This window comes from Podarcis pityusensis (genome assembly GCF_964106645.2).
Source record: "Podarcis pityusensis genome assembly, chromosome: 15".
NCBI lineage: Eukaryota > Metazoa > Chordata > Lepidosauria > Squamata > Lacertidae > Podarcis > Podarcis pityusensis.
This window is the reverse complement of record NC_138040.1, coordinates 30,226,929-30,250,225: the sequence shown is the minus strand read 5'-3', so window position 1 is coordinate 30,250,225 and position 23,297 is coordinate 30,226,929. Positions and strand designations below refer to the sequence as shown.

Below are 23,297 nucleotides of genomic sequence, written 5' to 3'. Positions count from 1 at the left end.
ATGGGGCGGGTCTCATTAGGCACTCTAATGAGGGGGCGGGCTAATGAGCCTAATTAGCCTTAGGGTTTGTTTTTAATTACGACCCGGCGCTGCTGCTGCTGCTGGTGTGCCACAAGTCTCTATACCAAGCAGAAGTAATAGGTGCCTCTTGCGATCTCGCGGCTGACGCTAATTAGCCGGGTAGGCCGCAGCTGCAATTACTACAAACCTTGAATCAGCTCGTGAATCTTAGAAGGATGTCAGATAGAAACTAAGTGTTTCCAGCTGCAATGCTTTAAGAGATATGAAAAAATGTTTACAAATGGGTAAAAGCTTAATGGTAAGGATTTGCTGAACTAACAAACCAAACTGGAATACAAAAAAGGGAGGTACGAGGAGGTCCGGGGAAATAAGGCTAGGGAAGGTATATTATGGAAAGTTAATGTGTTTTTAACTGTATCTTGTATGTTTTCTTTTATTTTTATTTTTTTTGTTATATTTTAAAAATTTTATTCTTTTTTCTGTATTTTGTGCTTTCTTGTATTTTTTTTTGTTCTTGTATTTGTTGAAACTTTAATAAATATTATTTTTTTAAAAAAAAAAAGGAATCAGCTCGGAAGAACGGAGGCACCTAATTAGCCCTGAATCAGATCTCCCTCCGTGGTGCAGGAGCAGCTTTTCTCCATCTATCTCTCTCTCTCTCTCTCTCTCTCTCTCTCTCTCTGACGTCTCGCGGCGTCGCTTTGCTGGTCCCAGAGACTACAACTCCCACAAGGCCCTGCAGGGATCGGCGGCCCTTCCCATGCTCCTTTTCGGCCAATGGAGCGCCGGGCGGCCTTGTTGCCAAGGTTGGATGCCGGAAGTGAATCCGGCCGGGCCGGCGCGGTGCAACTGCCTTGGGTAGCCATGGCAACCGCAGAGCCGCGCGCCTGGTTGCCTGGGCCCGGCGTTCGCGCTGAGGCCCCGCACCGGAGCGGGGTGAGGAGGGGGGACGCGGCGGGGGCCGGCGGGCGGAGGGCGCTTCGCGGGGCGGGGAAGGCGCTGCAGGGCCGCTCTCGTGGGCGGCTCCTCTCCGTCCGTGGCGCAGGCGAAGGAGCTCGCCTCTGCCTGCTTTTCGTTCCTGGGCAGCCCGGCCATGAGGGCCCCCAAGCAGGCAGCGAGGATGAGGCTGAGGGTGGGCAGGCGGGGGCGGCTCGGTGCCTTGCTATGGCGGGAAGCAGGGCCGCTCCCTGACTAGTGGGCTCGGTGGGAGGGTGGCCTGCTTGCCCGCCTTCCTTGCGCTGGCAGACGGTGTCTTCCTTCCTTCCTTCCTTCCTTCCTTCCTTCCTTCCCGGGTGGTGCCTTGCAGGTGTAAGCAGACTCCGCTCCGGGGATGGCCATGGCTGGGCCTGCAATACGGATCGGCGACCAGCTCATTCTGGAAGAGGACTACGATGAAACCTACATCCCCAGCGAGCAAGGTGAGCGAGAGCGCCAGCAGTCTTCCCCTCAGGGGGGCCCATGAAGGAGAGCAGAGCACCTGGAGAGGGCCCCGTGGCTCCAGACAGGAGCAGGATGACGCACCTCCAGGTGGTGATGGAGGAGGGTGGCCCTAGGTAGCTCCTGAGCACGGCTGTCAGCCTGGCCGGCCTGATGCTTCTTTTCTCTTCCGCAGAAATCAATGAGTTTGCTCGAGTGATTGGGATAGACCCGGAGGTCGAGCCAGAGCTGATGTGGCTGGCCCGAGAAGGCATTGTGGCCCCTTTGCCTGCTGAATGGAAACCTTGGTAAGGCAGAGCTGCCCGTTGGGCCATCCATCCCTATGCTGCTCTCTCCCCCACCCACCCCCCAGCTGCTGCATCTTGGCTGGCTCATCTCACACTCCACAGAGCCTGCTAAAGCAGTTGTGACTGGATCCAAGCTAATGTTAGGCTTGGAATGGTGAGGAGCAATATTTATTTCAGCAGTGGAATTAAGGCCCAGCCTGTATATGTTGCAGAATGAGATGGCAGAACATGGGAGGAGGGTGTCATTTTTGTTCATGTTCATCTGTATCTCTGTGGCATAAAGACCCCCAAAGCCCACAATCTGTGAGTGTAAAAAAATAGTGTATGTGCAAATAGAGTGTGTGCACCACAGAGCAAGGTTAAAACTTAGCCTGTTTCCTTCCTTTGGTAGGTCTTTTTTATTTTTATTTTAGCAGTGAGACTTTATGTGAATCTGAAAAACAACCATCACCCCTCCCTGCTGTTTGAAGTACAGAGTACCATTCTGTTTAGTTGTTCTGCTTTGTGTAGACCCGATTTCACTCACAGGCTAACTGGGAATCAAAGCTGAGTTTCTATAGTTGTGCTATGTTTCTATAATGTGCATCTGGGTGGTGGCTCAGGTAGGTGTTGGGAAGGGATGATGCTCAAATTTCTCCAATATGGGCTGTACTGATTACCCTAAGCCATGAGCACCCTTTCAAACAAATCTGTTTTCTGGCTACATTTCTAGAGCATAATCCTTCCAAACACTGTACTAGCTGCTTTATACCTTCCTGATAACTGTGGGGGAAAGTGTAATCACATCACATATTCTTCCTTGGGAAGAATAACCATTACACTGAGAGGCTCAAAGGCAACTGTTCACATCTAGCTTTTCTTACCATTTCACTCGCCTCTCACATAGGAAGGGCTGCTTCCAAACTATTAGTGGGTTTGGGGGACCTTGGAAGTCCCTTCAGATTAGGAAGGCAAGGATATTCTTGAGCCTGTGTATATGTATGCGTGCACACACATGTATGCATGTATATGCGGCTGCTTAGATTCCATGTCCATCTTCAGCCAAGATATCACAGGGGACATCTATTACTTCAACTTTGCCAATGGTCAGTCAACGTGGGAACATCCATGTGATGAGCGCTACCGACAGCTTGTGATCCAGGAGAGGGAGAAGCTCCTGGATCAGGGAGGTCTCAAGAAGAAAGAGAAGAAGAAGAAAAAGGAGAAGAAAGAGAAGAAAGAGAAAAAAGAGAAAGACCTGCTGAAACATCCAGTTGTGAGTACCTTAGTTGGATACAGGGCCGGATGGAACTGGGTGTTAGAGGAAATGCAGACTTCTTGCATGTTTCCTGCTGTTCCTGCTTCTCTCCCATCCCTGTATCTTTTCTCTGTAATTGGTGCCTGTCCAAGTTAAAAGAGGGCCACTTTTTTCAGCACAAGAAGAGGGATTTAGTCTTTAAGTGTCATTATTATTAATTTTATTCCACTCTTCCTTAAAGGAGCTCAGGATGGTGTAGACACAACTTCTGCCTCCCCTTTACCCTCGCTGCAACCCCACGTGGTAGATTAGGCTGAGATAAATTAACTGTCCCAAGGTCACACAGTGAGCTTCTTGGCTGGATGAGGATTTGAACCCAGGTACCAGTTGCCTGGACTATTGCAGTGCAGAGTGTGGCTTGTGAATTTGGCTAGAGAGTAGACTTTACCTGTTGCAGTCACACACAGCGAGTTACTTCTAAAGTAAGAAAATAACAAAGCTGTGTCTTATAGGAGGTACATAACTTAGATCAAAATGCTTCTTGTTCTAAGCTAACTATCTAATCTAGAGAAGGCAAAGGTAGCTATGCTTGCTCCTTTGTTTTCAGAGGACATTTCCAAGATGACCTCTCATCTTGAGGTTGTGAGAAAGAGATGGAAGTTGGGAGGAGGATGCAGCCTAAGACATATCAGTCTAAACTGATAGAGAGGTCAGCATAGAGATCAAAGGTACAGGGATAGTTTGGGAATCTGGAGGTCTTTTAAGCTATCTGTTTTAGCCCTATGCAACCCCCTCTCTGCAAGCTGAGTTTCATCTAGACTTCTGGCACTAGTTCAGCACAGGAGGTGTGGGTCAGTAGTCAAGGCCAGCTGCAAGGCAGCTGCTAAGGTAGCACTGCCACCCACCCTAATCAAAACATGGCTTGTTTTGTCTGCATCTTTTCAAACATAGCTGAGCGTATAAATTGTTTTTGAGCTCAGGGCTCAACAGGGCACCTTTTTCTTAAGTTTCTGTCCTTGTGCAGCTCAGTGAATATGGCTATCAGAAAGCTGCTAGCCAAGACTTACTTAGGATCCTATCCGTATTTTTGTGTGTTTTCTGCCAGACATTCAGGGGTTAAGTCACATTTGACTACAGCATGTTTTCTCCCATAATCCACACTATAGCAGTTCCATGTGGTGATCTCCACCCCATCCTGGTTTGCCATTGCAGCTGATTGGGAAGTCCAGGTTGGAAACAACTAGGCTGTCAGTAAGAACAGCTGGTTTCTGTGAAGATCTCTGAAGACCAACCACATTTGGGGCAGCAGAAGTGCAGGGGGAGGATATGCAGGAAGAGTCATATTATTGGGAATTTTGCCATGGGTATTCCTCCTACATGTAACTTGTCTTCCATGGGAGACTCTGTCCTAGGGAGAAAGACCGGCACCTGTACAAATTATACCAATCTGTAAGTCTGCTTAATGGCCTTTATCTGCTTAGGAGACGCAGTCAGAGCCGGGGATTCTTCCTTCAACATCCTTTTATAGAGTGTCATCCCCTGTCCTGTCATCAGGCCACGCAAGTCCTGAGCTGGAGCAGCAGGGCAGCTTCATGACAAGGAATGAACTCTTCCTGAAGAACCGCAAAGGAAAGGCTTCAGGGATGTCTCCTGATCCAAGTGACCCACCCCGGCTGCACTCGGGTCCTGTCCCTAGTAAGCTGCAACCTATTCTGCCAGCCAAGTCAACCCCACGGACTCGCCAGATCCTGGCAGACGTGGAGAAGATTCTTGGAAGAGCTTCATCTTCTAGCAAACCAGATCAGTCATGCCAAGATGTGACAGCAGAAATCAGAAGTACAGCTGCTTGCGTTTTTTCAGATTCAGAACCTGATTTAGATGGTTCCAAGATTGCTGTGCCACTTTTCCAAGCATTGAAGGAACCCACTGATGATGGGACTGTGCTGGCCCTGGAGACACCGAAGGTGAGAACCCTGTTCTTCGATGGTGAAAATCTAGGCAAGGACCAAGAGAATAGTTACATGGAGGAAGGTGGCCTCTGCCAGTCACCTGATTCTTCACCTGGAGATCGGGTGATGGGGCCTTTCAGCTGCATAGGACGGGATAGAGGATTCTTGCATACAATTGAAAGGGAAATTCAGCGGTTTCCTCCTGCTGCTGTTTCCCTTGTGTTGGCTGGTGAGACATACGAGCCCAACATCATGGAAGAAGGTGACATCCATTCTTTGCAGAACGACCCGAGGCCTTTCTCTAAAGTGAAGGAGAGCAGAAAGGGAAGGAAATTCCAAGAGCAGTGCCATGCCACAGAGCTCAGCATGAGTGGAAGAGGGGGCACCCAGCAGCAGACTTCTGCCTTTGGGCTGGGAGTAGGGACTGGAACAGGTGGGGACGCTAGTCCTCTGCTGGCTGCTGCAGGTTTGTCAGTTCAGCTCAGGGGTGAAAGGAGACATGGTGAGCGGCTGCACTCTGGTGGTGGTGGCAGCGCTGGCGGCAGCGTGACAAGCAGCTTGGCTGACCATCTTGATTCTGAGATCTTGGGAGAAGTTGACAACTTCTCCTGGGACCTACAGAGCACTCATGGATCTGACCGCCCCATGGGCCTTCTGGCTGTTGCCAAAAGAACTTTCCTGGAAGCTTCCCATACCCAACCGCAGAGCATCCCTAATGAGCGTTCAGAAAGCGAGTGCTACACAGAGGATCAGAAGTTTTATCAACATATGGTCCATATGGTGAAGAGGTCCAGAGGAGCAGAGCTGGCTGTACCTGAACCGCTCAAGCAACAGCAAAGTGGCTCTGAAGAGTTTGTCACTGGCCTGAACATGGAGCTTTACGTTCCTCAGGAGGGGGCTGCGGAAGCGGAGATGAGGCCTAGGCCAGGAGCTGCAGTCTTTAAGGCAGGGGTACTCCAGAGTCCAGTCGAGGGTCAGGTGTTCTTCATTCAAAATAGGCAGGCAGAAGGAGAGCAAGTGCAGAGCAGAACACTGGCAAAGAAAGACAGCTGGCCTGAGCTTTCACCAGAAGGAGATGGAGGTGAAGAGGTAGGCAGTTTAGATTATACATGTTTATTTTATAGTATCTCTGCTCTTCTGCGGAGTTGAGAATGCTGCATATGGAGCCCCCACTCCCTTTAGTCTTCCCATCAACACTGCAAGGTTGTTAGGCTGAGACAGAGTGATCAGAAGTAATCCAATAGGTTTTGTGGCTGAGTGGAGATCTGGATCCTGGTCTCTCTAAGGCCGCTGTAAGGTGAAAGGAAAGATTATCAGACAGCATTCCCTGGTATTGACCCAATACTGACACTTAATTGTTGCTCATCTTGCCAGTCCTTGGGAGACTGTGGATAAAGAGATAAGCCTATCCCACTTATAAAAGAATAATAACTGAAATAGTTGAGTAAATTAATATTTGTTTATATTATCCTGTTGTTCCTCTCAAAGGAGTCAGACAGTTTATTTAGGGCAGTTTTCAACAACATAAATTCACTAAACTGTCAGGGAGGGGGTCACTCCTCTTCTCCCCCATTCCCCAATCTGCTGTGAAGTTGTGGGGAACCCCCAAAGCAGCTTTGGGGAACAGCAGAAGGGAGAGAGCCTGCAAAGGTTTTGTTGCTCAAGGAGAAATCATTTTGCTGCCAGAACATTCTCATTAGTGCTACTTCATTGAGTACAATCCTTAATAATAGTCTCTCATAAAATCTGATGGGAAGTTTAGGATGGGGGAAGGAATGGTTGATGGCTTTTGTGTGACAGTTGTTGAGTAGAATTGCAAGGAATCACTAGTCTGCTTACCCAGATCTCCTCTGATGTCTTAAGGTTGCACCTTTTCCCATCCTTGGGTTTCCCACATAATTCCTAGTCATTGTGTCTGAGGAGCACCTGAAAATAATCTTGTGGCTACCCAGTTGCATCCATGCACCACAAGGCCAGTGTGTTATCTAGTGTGTTTATTTGAACACCTCTGGGGGAGCCAACCTGTATTGATGAAGACAGGCCCTTTTTGTAGTGGGACTTCCTCCAGTTGAGTCCCATTGGAGCATATAGGCAGAAAGAAGTCATGTGCCTATAGTTTCCCAGCACATGCATGGCATCGGTAGGCAGCACAGGCTGGTCTGCAGCTTTCTCCCCTCACAGAATTGATTGGTGGACTTTATGCATCTTGCTCAGAAGTTTGTTTCGTTTTTTATCACTCTTACAGTGCTGTGATGTAAATTTGATTTACTGTTGTTATGGTTTGATTTTTTTTTAGATTATTCTGCTTTGTTTTGTGTCATGTATTTTAACGTTGCACTCTACTCTGGGATTGACCATAATACAGGATGAATTATAAACCTCAATAAAAAGATGTTCCTGTGTTTTTAGTTCTCTGCCTGGTATAAACTTACAGAACAAATAAGTGGAAGGGTTAGCCGTTTTGTTTCAGTTCTTTCAGAAGTGAACTGAATATCTTGTGGTGGCCAAGGGTGCCATCTTGTGCAGGTGGCGTAACTAGTGGCTGTGGTGGTAGATGTAGCCTTTTAAGGTATCTGTAGCATTTACCAACTTCTGATTCCTCTAAGCTTGTAGACAAACCCTTTACATGCTGCAAATAAATAGATGCTGCACAGTCTGGCTGTGTTGCTTGGGCACAAGTCATTTTAAAGTGGAAATGAAGATAGATGCCTCCCTGCTGCATTGTTTATTAGTTCCTGAAGGAGCATTTGACATTTGAGTGAATCAACCTGATTTGACCATTGGGTTTCATTATCAGCTTATTTTAAGGGACAACTTTACTGCAGTTTTTTCAGACAGGTGTGGTTTTTTGTTTTGTTTTTTAGACCTTAACACAAAACCTGGTCTCCAGTTGTTGTCAGACTGCAGCTCCCATCATCCATGGTCACTGGTCCTGCTAGCCAGGGATGATGGGAACTGTAGTCCAACAACAGCTGGAGACCCAGGTTTGAGTAACACTGCTAACGCAAGCCACACACTTCTGTGCGTGTGTTGTTGTCCCCTCCCCAAAATGAGATCAGCTCATGCTGACACTTCAAACTTCAGTCTGTTGTGATCCAGGAAAGCAGTTCTGTTATTGAGGTGGGAGGTAGAGAAAGAGCGCTTAAGAAGCCATGTCAGGCTGCTGTTGAACTTCTAGCATAGTCATAGACAGCTTCTGCTTACCTTGTTACTGTGTCTTCCCCCTCCCTGAAATCTTCCAGTCTCCAGGACCTATACTAGCCCCTGTCCAGTCTCCCCTGGGGAGCCTTGCTCCATTACGTGGGTTTGTGGATGCTCCAGTCAGTGCACCCTGCAACTTACACAATACAAATGGGAGAAGTGCCGTGGAACCGAAGGCACCAGCACATACTATCACAATGGTAAACAACTAAAATCTGGCTCGTGTGGGTGTGCTTATGAACATGCAAAGTTGTTTGTGTGGCTTTTTGGCTCTTTTGCTTTGCATTATCTACTTAATGTCCTTCTGATGTATGCATGTTTTCGTTTCTTAAAGCTTGGCAGTTGCAAGAAAAGTCTGTTTCAATCTGTGGACGAAGAAGAGGAAGCATCCTTAAACCAGCTGACTCCTAATGGGGCAGAAAAGGAAGATTGCAGCAATGAGGTAGTAGTGCTTGATAAACAGAGTTGCTCTATGTGATGGGGATGGAGGGCTGTGCATATTCCTTTCTGATCTGATAAATGGTGGACACATTGGAACATACAAAGCTGCCTTTATACCAAGTCAGATCATCTATCTCAGTACTGCCTGCACTGATCACTTGCAGCTCTCCAGGGTTTCAAATGGGGCATGTTCTGTACCCCACTGAAAATGCCATTGGGGATTGAACTCGAGTCCTCATGCAAAGAAGATTATCTGCCACTCAACTATGATGCTTGTCCATTTCAAGTCTCCTGGCTTTCCTGCACAGAAAGAAACACAAGAGTTGGTACAGTACCTATTTTACTGCATGCTTCTAAGTGGAACGTGCAGCAGGATAGATAGGTCTTTGTATAAGTGGCGATTCTTGTAGTTTTAAATTCTTTCCTTCGCAGAAGGGCCCAACTCTTGATGCAGTAATCAGACTCTGGCTTCATTATGCCCATGTACCTGTAGGCTTACCAGCCTTGAGAAGGGGCCAACTTGTGCATATAAATCCAAATCCACACTCTAGTTCTTCTAGCCCTGGTTCCCCCAAAGATCCCTACACTACATAGCTTGTGGTTAGGGTGAGGGAGCAGATTGGGACCCTCTCTTGTTGCCTTCTTTGTCCCCAGTGTCAGTTCTTCAGGTATGGCTTTGGATGCAGAGCTGAACATTTCTCTGCTCCTTGTTGCATGTCCAGAGTCCTCGTGGGACAGGTGGGCTTCTCAAGAACCTGCATATGGATGTTAGTGCCCTTGGTGCCAGCTTTGACAATGAGGTACGTACTTGGGTGGATTTGATTTAAATCAAATTGATGTAAATCGCTAGTCAGTAAGACTTGATTTAAATCATTTTTTGTACAGAAAGACTTATTCTTGTTGGTATAATATTAATATTTACAACCAGATGAAGATTTCATTTTTGGAATAATAAATTTTCAGAGTAGTTTTTAAAGTTATATCAAAAATTACTGATTTGGTTATACTATTAGAAATACATTGACAGATAATTATGAAATTATTGTGAGGTTTAATAAGTTAACTGTTTATATTTGGACTGTTGTACTTTATTGAAAGGAGAAAAATAATCGTTTCCTTAATAACAATTTAAACAATTTATTTAACAAAATCAATAACATTATAGCATATGTATCCATGTTTGTTAACTGATGTGATTAAATGATTTTTTTAAAAAAACAACCTTAGACTGAGTTTTAGCACACATGAAAAACTTAAAACAAATCCTTATTTCTTGATGAATAGCCTTTGGACTATAATGTAACTTAAATAGAAAACTATCTGTAGAAAGATTTTTCCTCCAAAAGCATCTTATTTAAAAAATCTGATTTAAATAAAAAAAATCTGATTTTTTTAAATTTGATTTTTTTAAAAAAATATCATTGATTTTTATCCACCCTGCTTTTTGGATAGTTTCCTGGTATTGGGGGCTTAAAGTGCCTGCTTCACAATAAAAGCCAATCCTCAGATCATCTTTAAAAGAGGAGCAGCATTTGGGGTATAGTAAACACATCAGCCCCAAATGCCATGAATGTGATGTTGGATGACCAAGAGAAATTGCCTAGGAGAAATCTGGCATGGTTTGAGGAGCAATTTGATATCTCAGATACTTTCGCTGCTGCATTGGTGGTTTGTGTATTTTTGTGGGCTAAAGTAGTCAAGGCACTCATCTTAGAATGCTGTGGGTCAGTTACACCTCACTTGTAGCATTTTTCCTTACTTTTTTTAGTTTGCTTTCCAGTCAGTCTGAGTGTGCAAAGCTGGTGATGGGTGTGTGTCCCTTTGCTTTTGAAGGTTTCTGAAGGCAGCAATCCAATGAAGGAATGGCAGGTTTCTGACCACTTGGACCCTGAGCCGCATAGCGTTGTGGTGAGTCTGCCATTAACATGGTTAGTAAGAAGAAATAGAAATGTCTTTGAAAAAAATAAGATGGAGTTCTTGGTGAGCGCATAACTCTTGGGCTGGCACTTTTAAGGACTTTCTTACCAACTCTCCTGGTCTGTTTTTGTGTGGATGAAGTTCCAAGTACCATTGCACCTTGCTTTGTACCCAGTTTCAATATCATTGCTGGCTTCGGGTCCAAAACCCCGGTCTCTTGGCCTAGAAGAGGGTCTAGAATAACTAATGGGGCCGCACACTCTCCCACCCCACCCACACCCCAAGTTCATTTGCTTTGTTTGTCTGGGTAGATGACTTCTACCATCTCCACCCCCAAACTAGGTCTGATCCAGACAGTGAATATCAACAGCACTGCTTGGAGTTGATCGGTCTTCACGCCATTTCCCCCCAAGAATGGCACATTCAAGACTGGCTGATAGCTCATCTCAGGCTAAGATATCTAAACCAGATTTCTTCAACAGAAGCCTCACTGCTGCCATCTTCAGAGCAGTCAGAACCACTCCATTCCTCAAGGAGACATTGGTAACCTCCAAGGTCCCTATGCCCAGCTCTGTTCTGACATATTTAAGTTGATTAAGATGAGTCACTATCTGCTCCCCCAGTCACAGATTACCCCCCTTACACACCACCCTGTTCAATTCAGAGGATCAGGTCTCAAGTCCTGCGCTGTGTATTGGTCCAGTGTTCATTTGAGATAGGGTGTCATGTTTGTCACAGAGGCCTTGGTCGTGAGCTGCTCCAGAGAAGGTAGCCTCAGCCCGAATGCTCAGGACCCCCAAGACTATCAGCCTGAGGGTCCTCAGCACCATATTCAACTCTACCTTTGAGAGCTCAAGCAGGGAAGCCTCTTGGAATGCCAATCTCTCCTTACCCCTTTGTTTCTTGGGGGCTTTGGTTCCCAGAGCCCAAGCTTTGAAAACATCATGGATGTGTTGCCTCCAGTCCTGGGAACTCCAAAGTTTGCAGTGAGCAGAGCCATGGTTGAAAGCACTTGGAAGGAACAGGTAAGTGGCATTGTGGAGCTGCATGGGCTCTTCTTCAAACATGTATTGGAGTTTGCTCCTACAGCCGACTTGCTAGGAGAGTGAAAAGTAATGTATGAAGAAAAGGGGCAGGTCTCATAGAGGTTTAAGCTGGAAAAAATGTCCACTTTTAACAGGCAGTGCTCCCAACCACCCCAAAATTGTGAGTCTGTCTCAGAAGTTCTGCTATATACCTCTGCTCATCCAGCAGGTCATTTCCAGGTATGCAGAGAACTGCTGGTGAGGAGGCCACACAGACATAAGATGTGCCTATTCCCATAAGCCGGTGGTTGAAACTTGGATTGCAGAAGCTCATGGTTCTAGGATAGAACAGGAGTAAAGGAGTGAGGTGTCCTATACAGGCCGCTCAGCTGCTCACGTTTAGAGCATGCCCCACAGGGATTGGCTGTGCTGTGGAGTTCCTGATTACACACAATCAATACTAGTGGTGGCTTGCTGCAAACCATGCTTGGCAAGAGTCATCAGAAGAGTACTTCTGTTGTCTTTGCAGCCACATTTTTAGCTTCCCATATATGGCAGCAGGTGGGTGTGATTTTGGAGGAAACGGACTTGTAGTCCAGATTAGAAACCCCATTAAGCCTGATTTTTACCAGTGGGCTGGAGGTTCCCCATCACTATATCTGAATAATAAAAAACTAGTATCCTTCCTTTCTGCATCTTAATGTTGCTGTATTGTTTTCCCTGGTGACTTGGAGCAGTGATTTGGGGGCTATTTGGAGTGCAGGCAGTGTGTTGTGGCTGGGGAAAGAGATTGCATGGGATATCCATACAGAAGCTGGGGGCACATCTGCAGACCCTTAGCCTTGTGTTTCTGGCTTCTCATCCTTGCTTCTGCAGTCTCTGCTTGCCTTATTGCACATTTCATGGAATCTGTTGCATCACAGCAATTGTTTGTGTGTGTGAAAGCATGCACTATTGAATCAGCCAGCCAAGTGGCGTGTTAGGTCTCTTGTGTGGTAGTTCATTCTTTCTTTCGCACACACAGTCAGTCATTCTCTCTAGACACAGATAGCCTGATCCAGTGAAATAATCCTGTCCCATGGAAGACAGTAGCTGTAGGCTTCACCATCTTGTCTGTACTCTGGAACTGTCTTTCAGCAGCACTTATTGTAGGCTCAGCTCAGAAGGATCAATTCTGTTCATGACTGTCTGTCTCCACCTTCCATTGAAATGGCAGTATTGTGGCAAACCCTTCTTTCTGTTTTTATCTTTCTGGTAGACTAATGACTGGTCAGGACAGGAGAAGGACCAAAGCAAAGGCAGCCTAGCAGAGGACAAAAGCCAAGGATCAGCTAAGAGGTACAGCTCTTTTGCAACGCTTCTCACCCATTCCACACAGTATTGTCACAAAGCAGCCAGCTGTCAAAATCCCTGGTTCTCGGGGGCACATTCTTGCTTTATTTCCTCATTCATTCTCTCCTTCTGCAGAATCCCTTTTGTGTCTTGACAGCAGGTTTTGCTCTCTTCAGGGTGGGATGTCCTTTTTATATAGCAAGGCCCTAGGTTTGTCAGTTAAGCAGCACCCTCCTTCCCTCTGTTACAGATGCCACATTAAGGAGGCAGAGAAATAACCTCCCCTCCATATCTGCAGACAGAAATTTAGGATCCAGGGATCAGCCCCAGGCATAGGTTTAGTTGGACCTGTTAGTAATGGCCTTTAATTTCAGTGGTTCTACTCCTGAGTGCAACCCCATGTTTCCTTTATTTAATAAAATTAGTTGAACATTACAGAAGAGGACAAATGAGGTTTGTCAGTAGCATAAGAACATACCAAATTTGATTACTTGTATTATATTCAACTAATAAAATATATTTAAAAAGCATTGCAAAATACAAAAGGCATTACAGATTTAAAGTAGTGATACAGAGTTGAGGTATAATTCTTAATTGCCTGCCTGCAAGCTGTAAGCTTCTTAGAAGGAACTGAGTAGATGTTCCAAGGAAAGGGTGTTTATACTAAATTTTCATTTGAAGAATATACATTTACAGTACATTATAAATTGCCAGCTACAACAATTACTGGAGGAAAACAAACTATTCTAATTTATTAAAAGATGATAAATTCCACATGATATCCAGATACTCGAAAGAAATACATTAAATCCCAGCATCTGGATAACATACATTGGGTTGTCTCCAACTAAGTTTAAAAAAAAATGTTGATATGCATAATTAGTGCTGCATGGCAACGGCTCCCCTCTTGGGGCTCCCTCCCCGTGGTTTCCAGGCACCCAGCAGTGACTGTCCCCCCTTGTGTAGAGAAGGACCTTTCTTGCCTCTTTGGCTGCAGAGCTACATGCCAGAACTGCACCCTGTTGCTAGAGGCTCTGCCCTCTGTAATCAGGCAAGCTGTAAATCCTTGTTCTTTTGCATTTTTATTGCCACCAAGGGAGAGGAGCAAAAGCTGCCCAAGTGGTTCTGAAGGGTCTGAAAAGAAGGCAGTCTCGGTAGGTTCTGGCACCTTGGAAACGAAGATGAGAATTGAGCACCGGCTGATGAACCTGAATGAGCGAGACCCATCCTGCAAAGAGTAAGGGAATGCAATGGCATATGCTTCTGTCTAGGGGGCCCTTTTCTGCAAGAGGAGGGAGGGACATTGAGGTGCACACCTTATTTGAGTTCTGTCATCCTCCCAGTAAAGTGTCTGCACTGGATTCATAGGAAGCGGCTCATACTGATGCCGAGGATTGAACATGGCAAAGCAGACGCTCAGTCACTGCCCTGTGGCCCTTCTCCAAAAGCAACTACTTATAAATACAGGAAGCGGGGCAGGGTTTCTAGAAGAGAATGTGTATTTTACAAACTTGTGTCCTAATCCATTTCCTACTTGATACTTAATGGTGGCAAGATGGAGGTGTGCTGTGTAATGTTTCTAGGGCTCAGGCCAACCTGTTCTAGTGTATTTCTTCACTATGAAATGGTTCACTGGAATAACTGGGCAGTGTGCTCTTCAGCCCGAATGGCTCAGCTGAGCCCCTTCTTTGCTCTCCTCTTCAAGGTCCCACCAAAGCAATTTATGACGGTTATCACAGGTTTTGTTTCATAAAACAACATGCATTTGATGCAAAGCAAGTTAAGTGTGTTTTGCCTAAAAGCATCTCTTTTTGGCTTTCCATGAATTTTAGGAAGAGAGGAAAGTTTTACAGCTGCACACAGTCCAAGTGGCCCTTTGCAACATAGTCTCTCCTCTTGGTTCCTAACTCAGAAACCCAAGTGAAAGCAGTGTCACTAGTAAAATAAACATAACTAGTCATGGCCTTGAGTTTTGTGCTGAAAATGTAGCAGTCCTCTAAAAGCCTGGTAACATGGCAGGGTTCCAGGCTGTGTACCATGTGGACAGTTGCCTGCCCTTTCTGAGCCTGGTGCCTGCTCCATCTAGTGCCTGACAGTCCAGTACCATCAAAGCAGCTTTCATGGATATGCCTTAAGGCAACAGAATTATCAAAGCTCTGGACTAGGAAATGTAGCTGTATGGCACCATTACGTTTTCAAAGTAAGTTCTGAACTGTAAGCAGCTGCCATGGATTTGGAATTCTAGATTCTCTTGAATGCTCTTCTATGGCTGTGATGCCTAGTAGTCTCCTGAGATTCTAAGAAAATATGATCTTGAAATCTGTGCCTTGCTGTGCATGGTAGATGAGATTTATTCTACCTGTGGCAGGCAGGCAGCATATGGTACAGCTGTAAGTTCTTCATGCCACACATGAAGCTGGGACAGTAGGTGGAGATAGTAGTGTATTGGGAAGGCTGACTTCTCTTGTGGAAGAAGACAGCTTTGTGAAGTGTGCTTGTTGCCATATTGTTCCCTGCTAATCTGAGTGTTTAATGTGGAAAGTTTCTCTTAATGGCAGGAATTTTGAGGCTGAGGGTAAGCAAATGTCCTGGGAAAAGCATGCTGGGGATTCCCTTGAGGAAATAACCAAAGCGCATCACACTTTGCTGGAACAAGCAAAAATACATTTGCTGCAAGAAAAAGAGACTCGAATGCAGCAGCTGCAGGAAGAACTACAGCAAGAAGAGGAGCAGGAGATCCAGATGCTCCATCAGCAGAAAAAGGATGCCCTCCAGTGAGTTCCATCCACATACAGCTGTTTTGCTTCTTTTCCTCCCTGCAGTGAATCCGCTAATAGAGGGTGGAAGGCCTTTTGAAGAGATGCTAGTCCATGGGAGAGGTGTGTCTTACTGCTTGCAAGTATTCAGTGCTTTTTAGGCACCCCCACTGTGCAAGGGTAGAAATAAGTCTCTGCCACATTCAGGTTTGGACTCCAGATTCCCAACAAAAAAGTTCAACAGAAGCTTCCTATTTGGAGTTCATTAGGAAGTTCATTTGCTCCTCACTAGAGAAAGTTGCATATTTCTTTCTTGGTGCTAATCTGTGCAGGTAGTCTTGCTATGCCTGTTCGTCAACAGCTGCTACTTTGGAGCGATAATCTCATTTGATTCTCTACTCACTTGTGCTCTGTATAGGACTGTGACACACCTGCAATGGCCTCTCTTGCATTGCTTGACCTTTGGGGACAGGGTCAGCAGTCAAGCTAGGCATAAAAACATTTTCTGCCACATACAGCAGACGGCTACTGGATAAAACATTCTTGAATAATCAAGGGCAGTCCACTTAAACAATGACTTTAGTCAGGAAGAGAAAGAGGCTGGGAGTAGTAGGACAAAAATACAGAAAATGGTGCTCTCTCTCTCTGTGTGTGTGTGTGTGTGTGTGTGTGTGTGTAATTTTGAACAGGATCCTCTGTGGCAAAGGTGTAGAGGGAGAGCCTAATCCTAATCTGAGCCACTGAGTGAGGCATGAATACAGCTGGTGGTTCAGTTTTCATGGCTTAGGTTCTAGTGAAAGGGCTTCCTGCATTCTCCTCATCTGTCCCAAGCCTGCATGGAGCAACATCTTCATTTGTAGCAGTCTTAAAGCAGCATATTGTTACAGGTGAAGCTTGAGCACCTGGCTGACATCTGAAGGGCAGGGCCAGAGTTGGAAGTGAGAATGTGGAGAAGTCTGAATCCTAAACTGATGGAAGGTTTCTTTTGTAGAATCTTCTACAAATCCCAGTTGCTTGGATCAGTCTCACACTTGGATTGCTTGGGAAATTGTGAGCAAGTTGTCTTCGCTTTTGCTGCACACTACTGAAGTTGTCTACTAGACTTCAGCAGTGCTCCCATTGCTGCAAGGAGATGTACCCCCCCTCCAAAAAAATCACTTTCTGCTTGTTTCTTAGATCATTAAAAGCTGAGTTGGAGGCTGCTAGGCAGAAGGAGGAGGAGCGCTTGAGGAAGGAGCTGCAAGACAAACTTCTGAAACTCCAAACCCAGATCCATTCTGAAGCAGAGGCCGAGAAGGCGAGGATCAGGTGCTGGTTTGAATAGGCAGGGTTTTCTGCAAATATCATCCTTTGCTGTGGAGGTGGAAGCTGGTGGCCTTGGCAGTGCAGTGATTAGCCTTGTGTTTAAATCAGCTTTGTGCAATGAGTGGAGTGTACCCTTTCCAGCCTAGGAGACTATTGAGAATGTACACTGTTTACAATTCGTTGTAAAAATCACTGGAGGAAAAGTCACTACCAAGGTAGCCTTCGTTCCAGACCAGTGACTTTGGTGTTAAGGCAAGATAGTGCTGATTCTGCAGCTTCAACATTTCCCAAGACTCCATAAAAGTCTCGGGTGAAAATGGTTGGGGTTGAATGAAGGATAGTGATACCGTGTGCTGCTGAGCACTCCAGTGTCTCCCTGCCATTATAGTTGTGGGCTGCCTATCCCTTGCGACACCATAACCTTCTAGCAGTCAATGCCAGGGAGGTTTTTACAACTGAGAAATCTAGGGCCCAGGTGCAGGCCTTTGCCATCTCTCCAGCTGTTGCTGGGGGGCAGGCGGATTAGGGTGGTCATCCTTTAGCACCCATCCATCTTGGTGCTATGTTTGTGCTCTTAAAATACAAGAAGGCGCAGAAAGGGGTGTACTTTCAGTGGCGACATGGGATAAGGCCTTCTCTCTGGTGGTGCCCCATTTGTGGAATTGCCTTCCTCATGAGTCCAGCTGGCCCCGATCCTATCTATGTATTTGCAAGCATTAGGGGTTATTTGGCTACCACTGCAATTAGAGGCCACTGTAGGTTCCATGAGTGCTTTTATGATGGAAAACTTCTGTGGTCTGTTTGTTTTAGTCTATAGTTTTCAAGCAATTGAGCAGTAATGCTTGGGGATCATATCCAGCTCCGTAGATTTTTTTTTAGCAGCAGGTGGAAGAATTTGACCCTGTTGTTGGGTCACATAAATTATGAGGGGGTGCCACATTCCATCTGGCACCCCGGCTGCGTTTCCCCAGTCAGCAAATTGGCAAACTCAAGGGCCTGAGGTTTGCCACCTCTCCTTGGTTTGATTCATGGTTTGGCAAGAGGGGAAGGGTCTGCTTCTGTCTTAGTCTCACTGGCTGCTTTTCAGGCTGGCCCAGGAGGCTGCTGTGCAGAAGCTCAGAGAGGAGCTGGAATCCTTTCAGCAGTCTGAAGAGGATGAACTGAAGGCGCAGAAGCAGCTTTCTCTGGAAAGGGTGAAGAAGGAAGCAGAAGCTGTTGAGCAGGCAGAACAAATGGAACTGGAGCAGGAGATCAAAAGAACCTTCAACGAGCTGAAGAAGAGGCTGGTCAAAGAAAATGAAATGGTGAGTTTCTGCGTTGAGGCTGTGGAGAAGCCACAGCATTTGCCTCTGGAAGAACCCAGGTTGGCAAACTAAGGAGAGGAGGGCGAGGGCGGCAGTAGGACCCTGTAGCTGCAAGCGCTTGTATTAGCTCTTAATTCCGGCTTTGTGCTGTTGTCAGCCCGTGTCTACAGTATATGGAGACGGGTATCAGGGGTTGTCTGTTCTCTCTCTCTCAAAAGGGTGGCTTGCATTCTTGGCAAGAATGCTGTTTCTGTTTCAGGCCCTGCAGATCGTGGACAGAGTGGAATGTTTTGGAAAGTGGCAGAGGGACATTATGAAGTTTGTCTGGCAGGGCAAAAAGCCCAGAATAAAATTTAAAATATTAACAGATGCAAAGGAAAGAGGGGGATTTGCCCTGCCGGACTTAAGGTTGTATTATGAAGCTGCATCCTTCTGCTGGATGAAAGATTGGTTTTTGTTAGAAAACACTGATGTCCTAGATCTGGAAGGGTTTAACAATGCTTTTGGGTGGCATGCATATTTGTGGTACGACAAGGTGAAGTCTCATAAGATGTTTAAAAACCATATTGTCAGGAAATCTTTGTTCACTGTCTGGACTAAATACAAGGACTTAATTGAAAATAAGACCCCGAGGTGGTTATCACCGATGGAGGCTAAGGCCACAAAAATACTTAATATGGGGGGTGGCTGGGCAAAATATTGTGAAATAATAGAAAGAGAGGGTGACACTTGGAGGTTGCAGAGTTTTGAAAAATTGAAAGGAAAGGTGCGAGACTGGCTTCATTATGCCCAAATTTTAGAGATCTTCAAAAAGGACAAAAAAATTGGTTTCCAGGTGGAAAAATCAGAATTAGAGTTGGAATTACTTGAACCTAAGACGAAAGTGCTTTCAAGAATGTATAACTTGTTGCTTAAATGGAATACTCAAGATGAGATGGTTAAATCAGCCATGATTAAATGGGCACAAGACATTGGATACAACATTATGTTTGAAGACTGGGAAAGGTTATGGACCACCGGTATGAAATTTACGGCATGTAGTGCCTTAAAAGAAAACATTATGAAAATGATGTACAGGTGGTACATGACCCCAGTCAAACTCGCAAAGATATACCATTTGTCAGACAATAAATGTTGGAAATGTAAGGAGGCTGAAGGAACATTCTTTCACCTCTGGTGGACATGCCCGAGGGTGAAGGCCTTTTGGGAAATGATTTATAACGAGTTGAAAAAGGTATTTAGGTATACCTTTAATAAGAAACCAGAGGCCTTCCTCCTGGGCATTGTGGGCCAGAGAGTGTTAAAGAAAGATAGAACTTTCTTTTTATATGCAACTACAGCAGCAAGAATTCTTATAGCTAAATATTGGAAGGCACAGGAGTTACCCACACTGGAAGAGTGGCACACGCAACTGATGGACTACATGGAATTAGCCGAAATGACGGGCAGAATCCGAGACCTGGGAGAAGAGGCAGTGGAAGAGGACTGGAAAAAATTTAAGGACTATCTACAAAAACATTATAAGCTATATGAAAGTTGAGAATCTGCTAAGTTTTGGGGAAAATATGCTTCAGTATTGAGATTTGAAAATGATTGAAATTAAGTTATGACGGTGAAAAGTTTAAATTTAGAATATATAAACAGATGAAAGTACAAAAACATATGAAACAAGGCATTAATTTGCTGTATAATATTCTTTTATTGTAAAGAATGCAGGGATGGAAGATCTGGGGAAGTCCAGTTGAATATGAAAAAAGATGTGGAAAAGTGAATTTTCTTCTTTCTAACTTTTTCTTTTTCTTTGTAAAACTGCTTTTGTTGTGTAAATTGACGATGGATTTTGACTTTGGAAAAAAAGCAATAAAAAATATTATTAAAAAAAACAAAACAAAAGGGTGGCTTGCAGGGTAAGTGTTGGTCAGCATGAGATCTTGGGTAGTCAGCATTGACTGTATCTGGTGCAGATGTTGTTGACCTACTTGGGAGTAGCTGTCACACCCACAAACGCCTGGTTTACACATTGTCAAGCCATAGTCTGAAACAAGCTGTAGTTTATTGTGAATGGGACCAAAGTAAGGGATAAATGATTAGCTGAGAGTACTGAAATTAATGAGGTTCAAGCCCCCTCAGGCAGTGGCAAAAAAGCAGTGTGTCATAGTGGCTAAAGTTTGACAAAGATGGGGAGATACGGATCCAGATTCCCACTCAGCCCTGAAGCCAGTCAGGGCTGTGGGCCAGTCATGGTTTTTCAGTCTGACCTGTTTCACGGTTTTTGAGAAGATAAAATGGGGACCAGAACCACACTGGCTGTGCAGTGGAACTTTCCTACCTCTCTTCTCCCCACACTGTTGAATGGTTTCTTTAAATGTAAAGGTTCATCATTGTTCCACTCGATGTGTATGTCTTTAAGGGGCCGGAGCAAGGGCCAGAGCAAAGTAACGAGACCCAGCTTTACAGCTGTGAAACATAGCAGGTGCTGCTGAGTTGTATTGATTAAGCTGTGTCAGCAATTGGGTGTAGTATATAAGGAGCAGCATAACTAGCTCTCCCATTACCCTGGGGGATGGGTTGGTGGTTGGGTCTGGTTTATTGATGTATTTAGTGTAAATGGAGTTTTTGTTTTTCTTATTAAAACCTTCTTTAAGTACTTTTTGAGTCCCTTTTTAATGCATGGTCTCCCCAGCAAGCTCTCTGCAGCGTTACTATACTGCAAATAGCCAACACACACATCCCCTAAAGATGTTCTGGGTTTTGCTCCCAACCCTCTGGAGCAGATTAGGAGAGGGTTCCAGGTTAGGGGTGGGGGTGGGGGTGGGGGTTGAATGTGCAAGGTGAAATACTCCCCATAGACACTGACTGAATGCGTGCCTTGGATACTGCCCATAGACACTGACTGACTACTTCATGCTTTTCCAGGCTATGCAGGAACTAAAGGAACAGTTTGCAGAAGAGATTCAGCTGCAGAAATCTGCAGCAAAAGAAGAACATGAAAAGGTAAATTATCGGGATGGAAGGTGCTGCCTGCATGCCTTTTTCTGTACCTGCAACATTTTCATGACCGACAAGCCGCACAACCGCTGCTGAGTTCAAGTCAGTCTAGTAACCCAGACAAGAAACCTCTTTCTTCCTTTTAGCTCTCTATTTTATAAAACCCTGACACTTTTCTGTTTTTCTTTCCCACTTTGCTCCCCTTTCTACCATGACGGGGCCTGCACTCATTCAGATAATGTGGGCCAAATATTTATTATATTTATTATTTCAGTTTTATTTTATTTTTAAAAATTATATCCTGTTTTTCACCACATCTGGATTTCAAAGCAGCATTTCAGACAGCTTGATTGCAGAACAAACTGGCACTCAGTCATTTTCCAGTAAAAGAAGATGAATTGTTGTAAGAATTACAACAGCCAACATAGTCAGCAACCAACATTCCGGTCTCTCACTTGAAGGAAACTTCTAGCTTTACCGGCTTAGAGCATGTTGGTAGGAAACAGCAAGCTGCCTGCTTTACACATTTGGTGACAGTTCAATAAAGATTTCCATCCTTTTCTGGCAGGTTGTCTCAGCTCTCCAGATGCAGATAGCAGAAGCCCATAAAAGGGAGGAGGCAGAATTACAGAAGCAATTGGAGAGCGCAGAGCAAAATGTTCAGCAGAAGAGGAATCAGGTGGCCGAGTATGAGCGAGAGGTAATGAGGGAGAAACAGAGCCTGGATTTGCTGAGCATCCCACATGTATGCAGAGTCCAAATTACTCTGAGCCAGTCTGTGCTATCTGCTTGCAAGGGTGGGGCATGCTGAATGGTGTGGAGGAGCCATTGCATGAAGTAACTCCAAAAAAACCCAAAATCCAGTTCATGATTAAGAGCAGCAGCACCCAGAGCCAGCTTTCTGTCTGCTGGTGGACACAGAGTCCTGCCATGAATGCTCAGTTAGGCATCCAAGAGGAAGAGCTGAGCATTCCTAGCCTAGAAGTTGCCAAGCACTAGGAATAGTTCTTTGCATATCCTCACTTTTACCTTGGGGTGCAGAGAGTACCTTCAGAAGGGTTTCCCTTGTGCTTCTCATCCAGTGAAGAAAAGCAGCCAGGAACGCTGGGCATTGAAACTGCCTTGGCTATCCTGGTTTATAAGAGAGGCAATGGCGGGGAGTGTGACTCTGCCCATTCTCCTCAATCTCTCAGCCACTTTTGAATACTGTTGAACATTGTGTCCTTCTAGAGCATCTCTGGTGATAGGGGGCACTGTGCTTCCACACCTACCTTGAGGCCCATTTACAGAAAGTTATAGGAGGCTACTGTTTGGTGCCATGGGAATTGGTACTGTACTCCCCATGCTATATGAAGCCTCTGGGAGCTGTCATTAGCAGATTTTCAGTGAAGTATGCAGATGCCACCCCAGCTTTAATCTCTCTGTTCCATTTGAATCAGGAGAGGCAATTGAGGTTTTAGACCCACAAGCTTCCTTTCTCCAGCTACTGGGCCTTGCCCTTTACTGACCTCAACCAAGACCAGAAAGGCGGGAATCAGTCTCTGTGCTGGTACCCCCAGATCCTCATGGAGGAGGCAAGGCAACTTGGAGATCTCTGTGCTTCACAATATCCAGTTGAGGCAGTTGGATGGTGGTGGCTTGTCCACATGCACAGAGCCAGCCATTCAGAACTTTATAGGTAGCAAGTAGGATCTTAGATTGTGTCTAGAAGCAGCACTCTGGCTACCCACTCAAGCTCAGAAGCACCACAGGCAAGGGACTCCCAGCAGCCCATGTCCGCTGAAAAGTGAACCACTGCTGGAATGGCAGCTTAGCCACTGGGAATGTTGGCTTAGCCAGGGTTCCTTTGACATCCCTACAGCTTAGTGACCTCCTGAAGGAGAAGCGCCAGGAAGTTGAGCGCAACCATGCGAGGCAGCTGGAAAAGATGCAAGAGGCACACAGGGAAACCGTAGCCGAGATCCAGGCACAAAACGAGGATGAGGTAAGCCTGCAGCCAAACCATTTGGTGGGGAAAGTGAGCGCTGCGTGTGGCTATGTCCTTTTTGCACACCGGTAACCTAGATGTGTGGGTGAAGGCATTTGAGGATTGGGGAA

General features: G+C 45.5%; 1 protein-coding gene across 5 annotated transcripts in view; it reads left to right on the top strand.

The window, feature by feature from the left end:
• Positions 1-806: 806 nt before the first annotated feature.
• Positions 807-23,297, top strand: part of CEP164 (centrosomal protein 164) — a 38,672-nt gene continuing 16,181 nt past the window's right edge. For 2 of the 5 annotated variants that reach the window (XM_080983899.1, XM_080983897.1), the window contains exons 1-18: positions 807-957; positions 1,328-1,439; positions 1,634-1,745; positions 2,787-3,000; positions 4,464-6,020; positions 8,174-8,332; positions 8,467-8,574; positions 9,296-9,373; positions 10,407-10,481; positions 11,414-11,515; positions 12,774-12,853; positions 13,944-14,084; positions 15,406-15,621; positions 16,780-16,911; positions 17,996-18,212; positions 21,129-21,206; positions 21,769-21,900; positions 23,062-23,184. In XM_080983899.1, coding sequence (XP_080840025.1) covers positions 1,352-1,439; positions 1,634-1,745; positions 2,787-3,000; positions 4,464-6,020; positions 8,174-8,332; positions 8,467-8,574; positions 9,296-9,373; positions 10,407-10,481; positions 11,414-11,515; positions 12,774-12,853; positions 13,944-14,084; positions 15,406-15,621; positions 16,780-16,911; positions 17,996-18,212; positions 21,129-21,206; positions 21,769-21,900; positions 23,062-23,184 — 3,612 coding nt within the window. In that variant the 5' untranslated portion in view covers positions 807-957; positions 1,328-1,351. Of the gene's footprint in view, positions 958-1,009; positions 1,440-1,633; positions 1,746-2,786; positions 3,001-4,463; positions 6,021-8,173; positions 8,333-8,466; positions 8,575-9,295; positions 9,374-10,406; positions 10,482-11,413; positions 11,516-12,773; positions 12,854-13,943; positions 14,085-15,405; positions 15,622-16,779; positions 16,912-17,995; positions 18,213-21,128; positions 21,207-21,768; positions 21,901-23,061; positions 23,185-23,297 lie in introns of those variants that run through there. The other 3 variants (XM_080983901.1, XM_080983900.1, XM_080983898.1) reach the window with 3 other exon arrangements.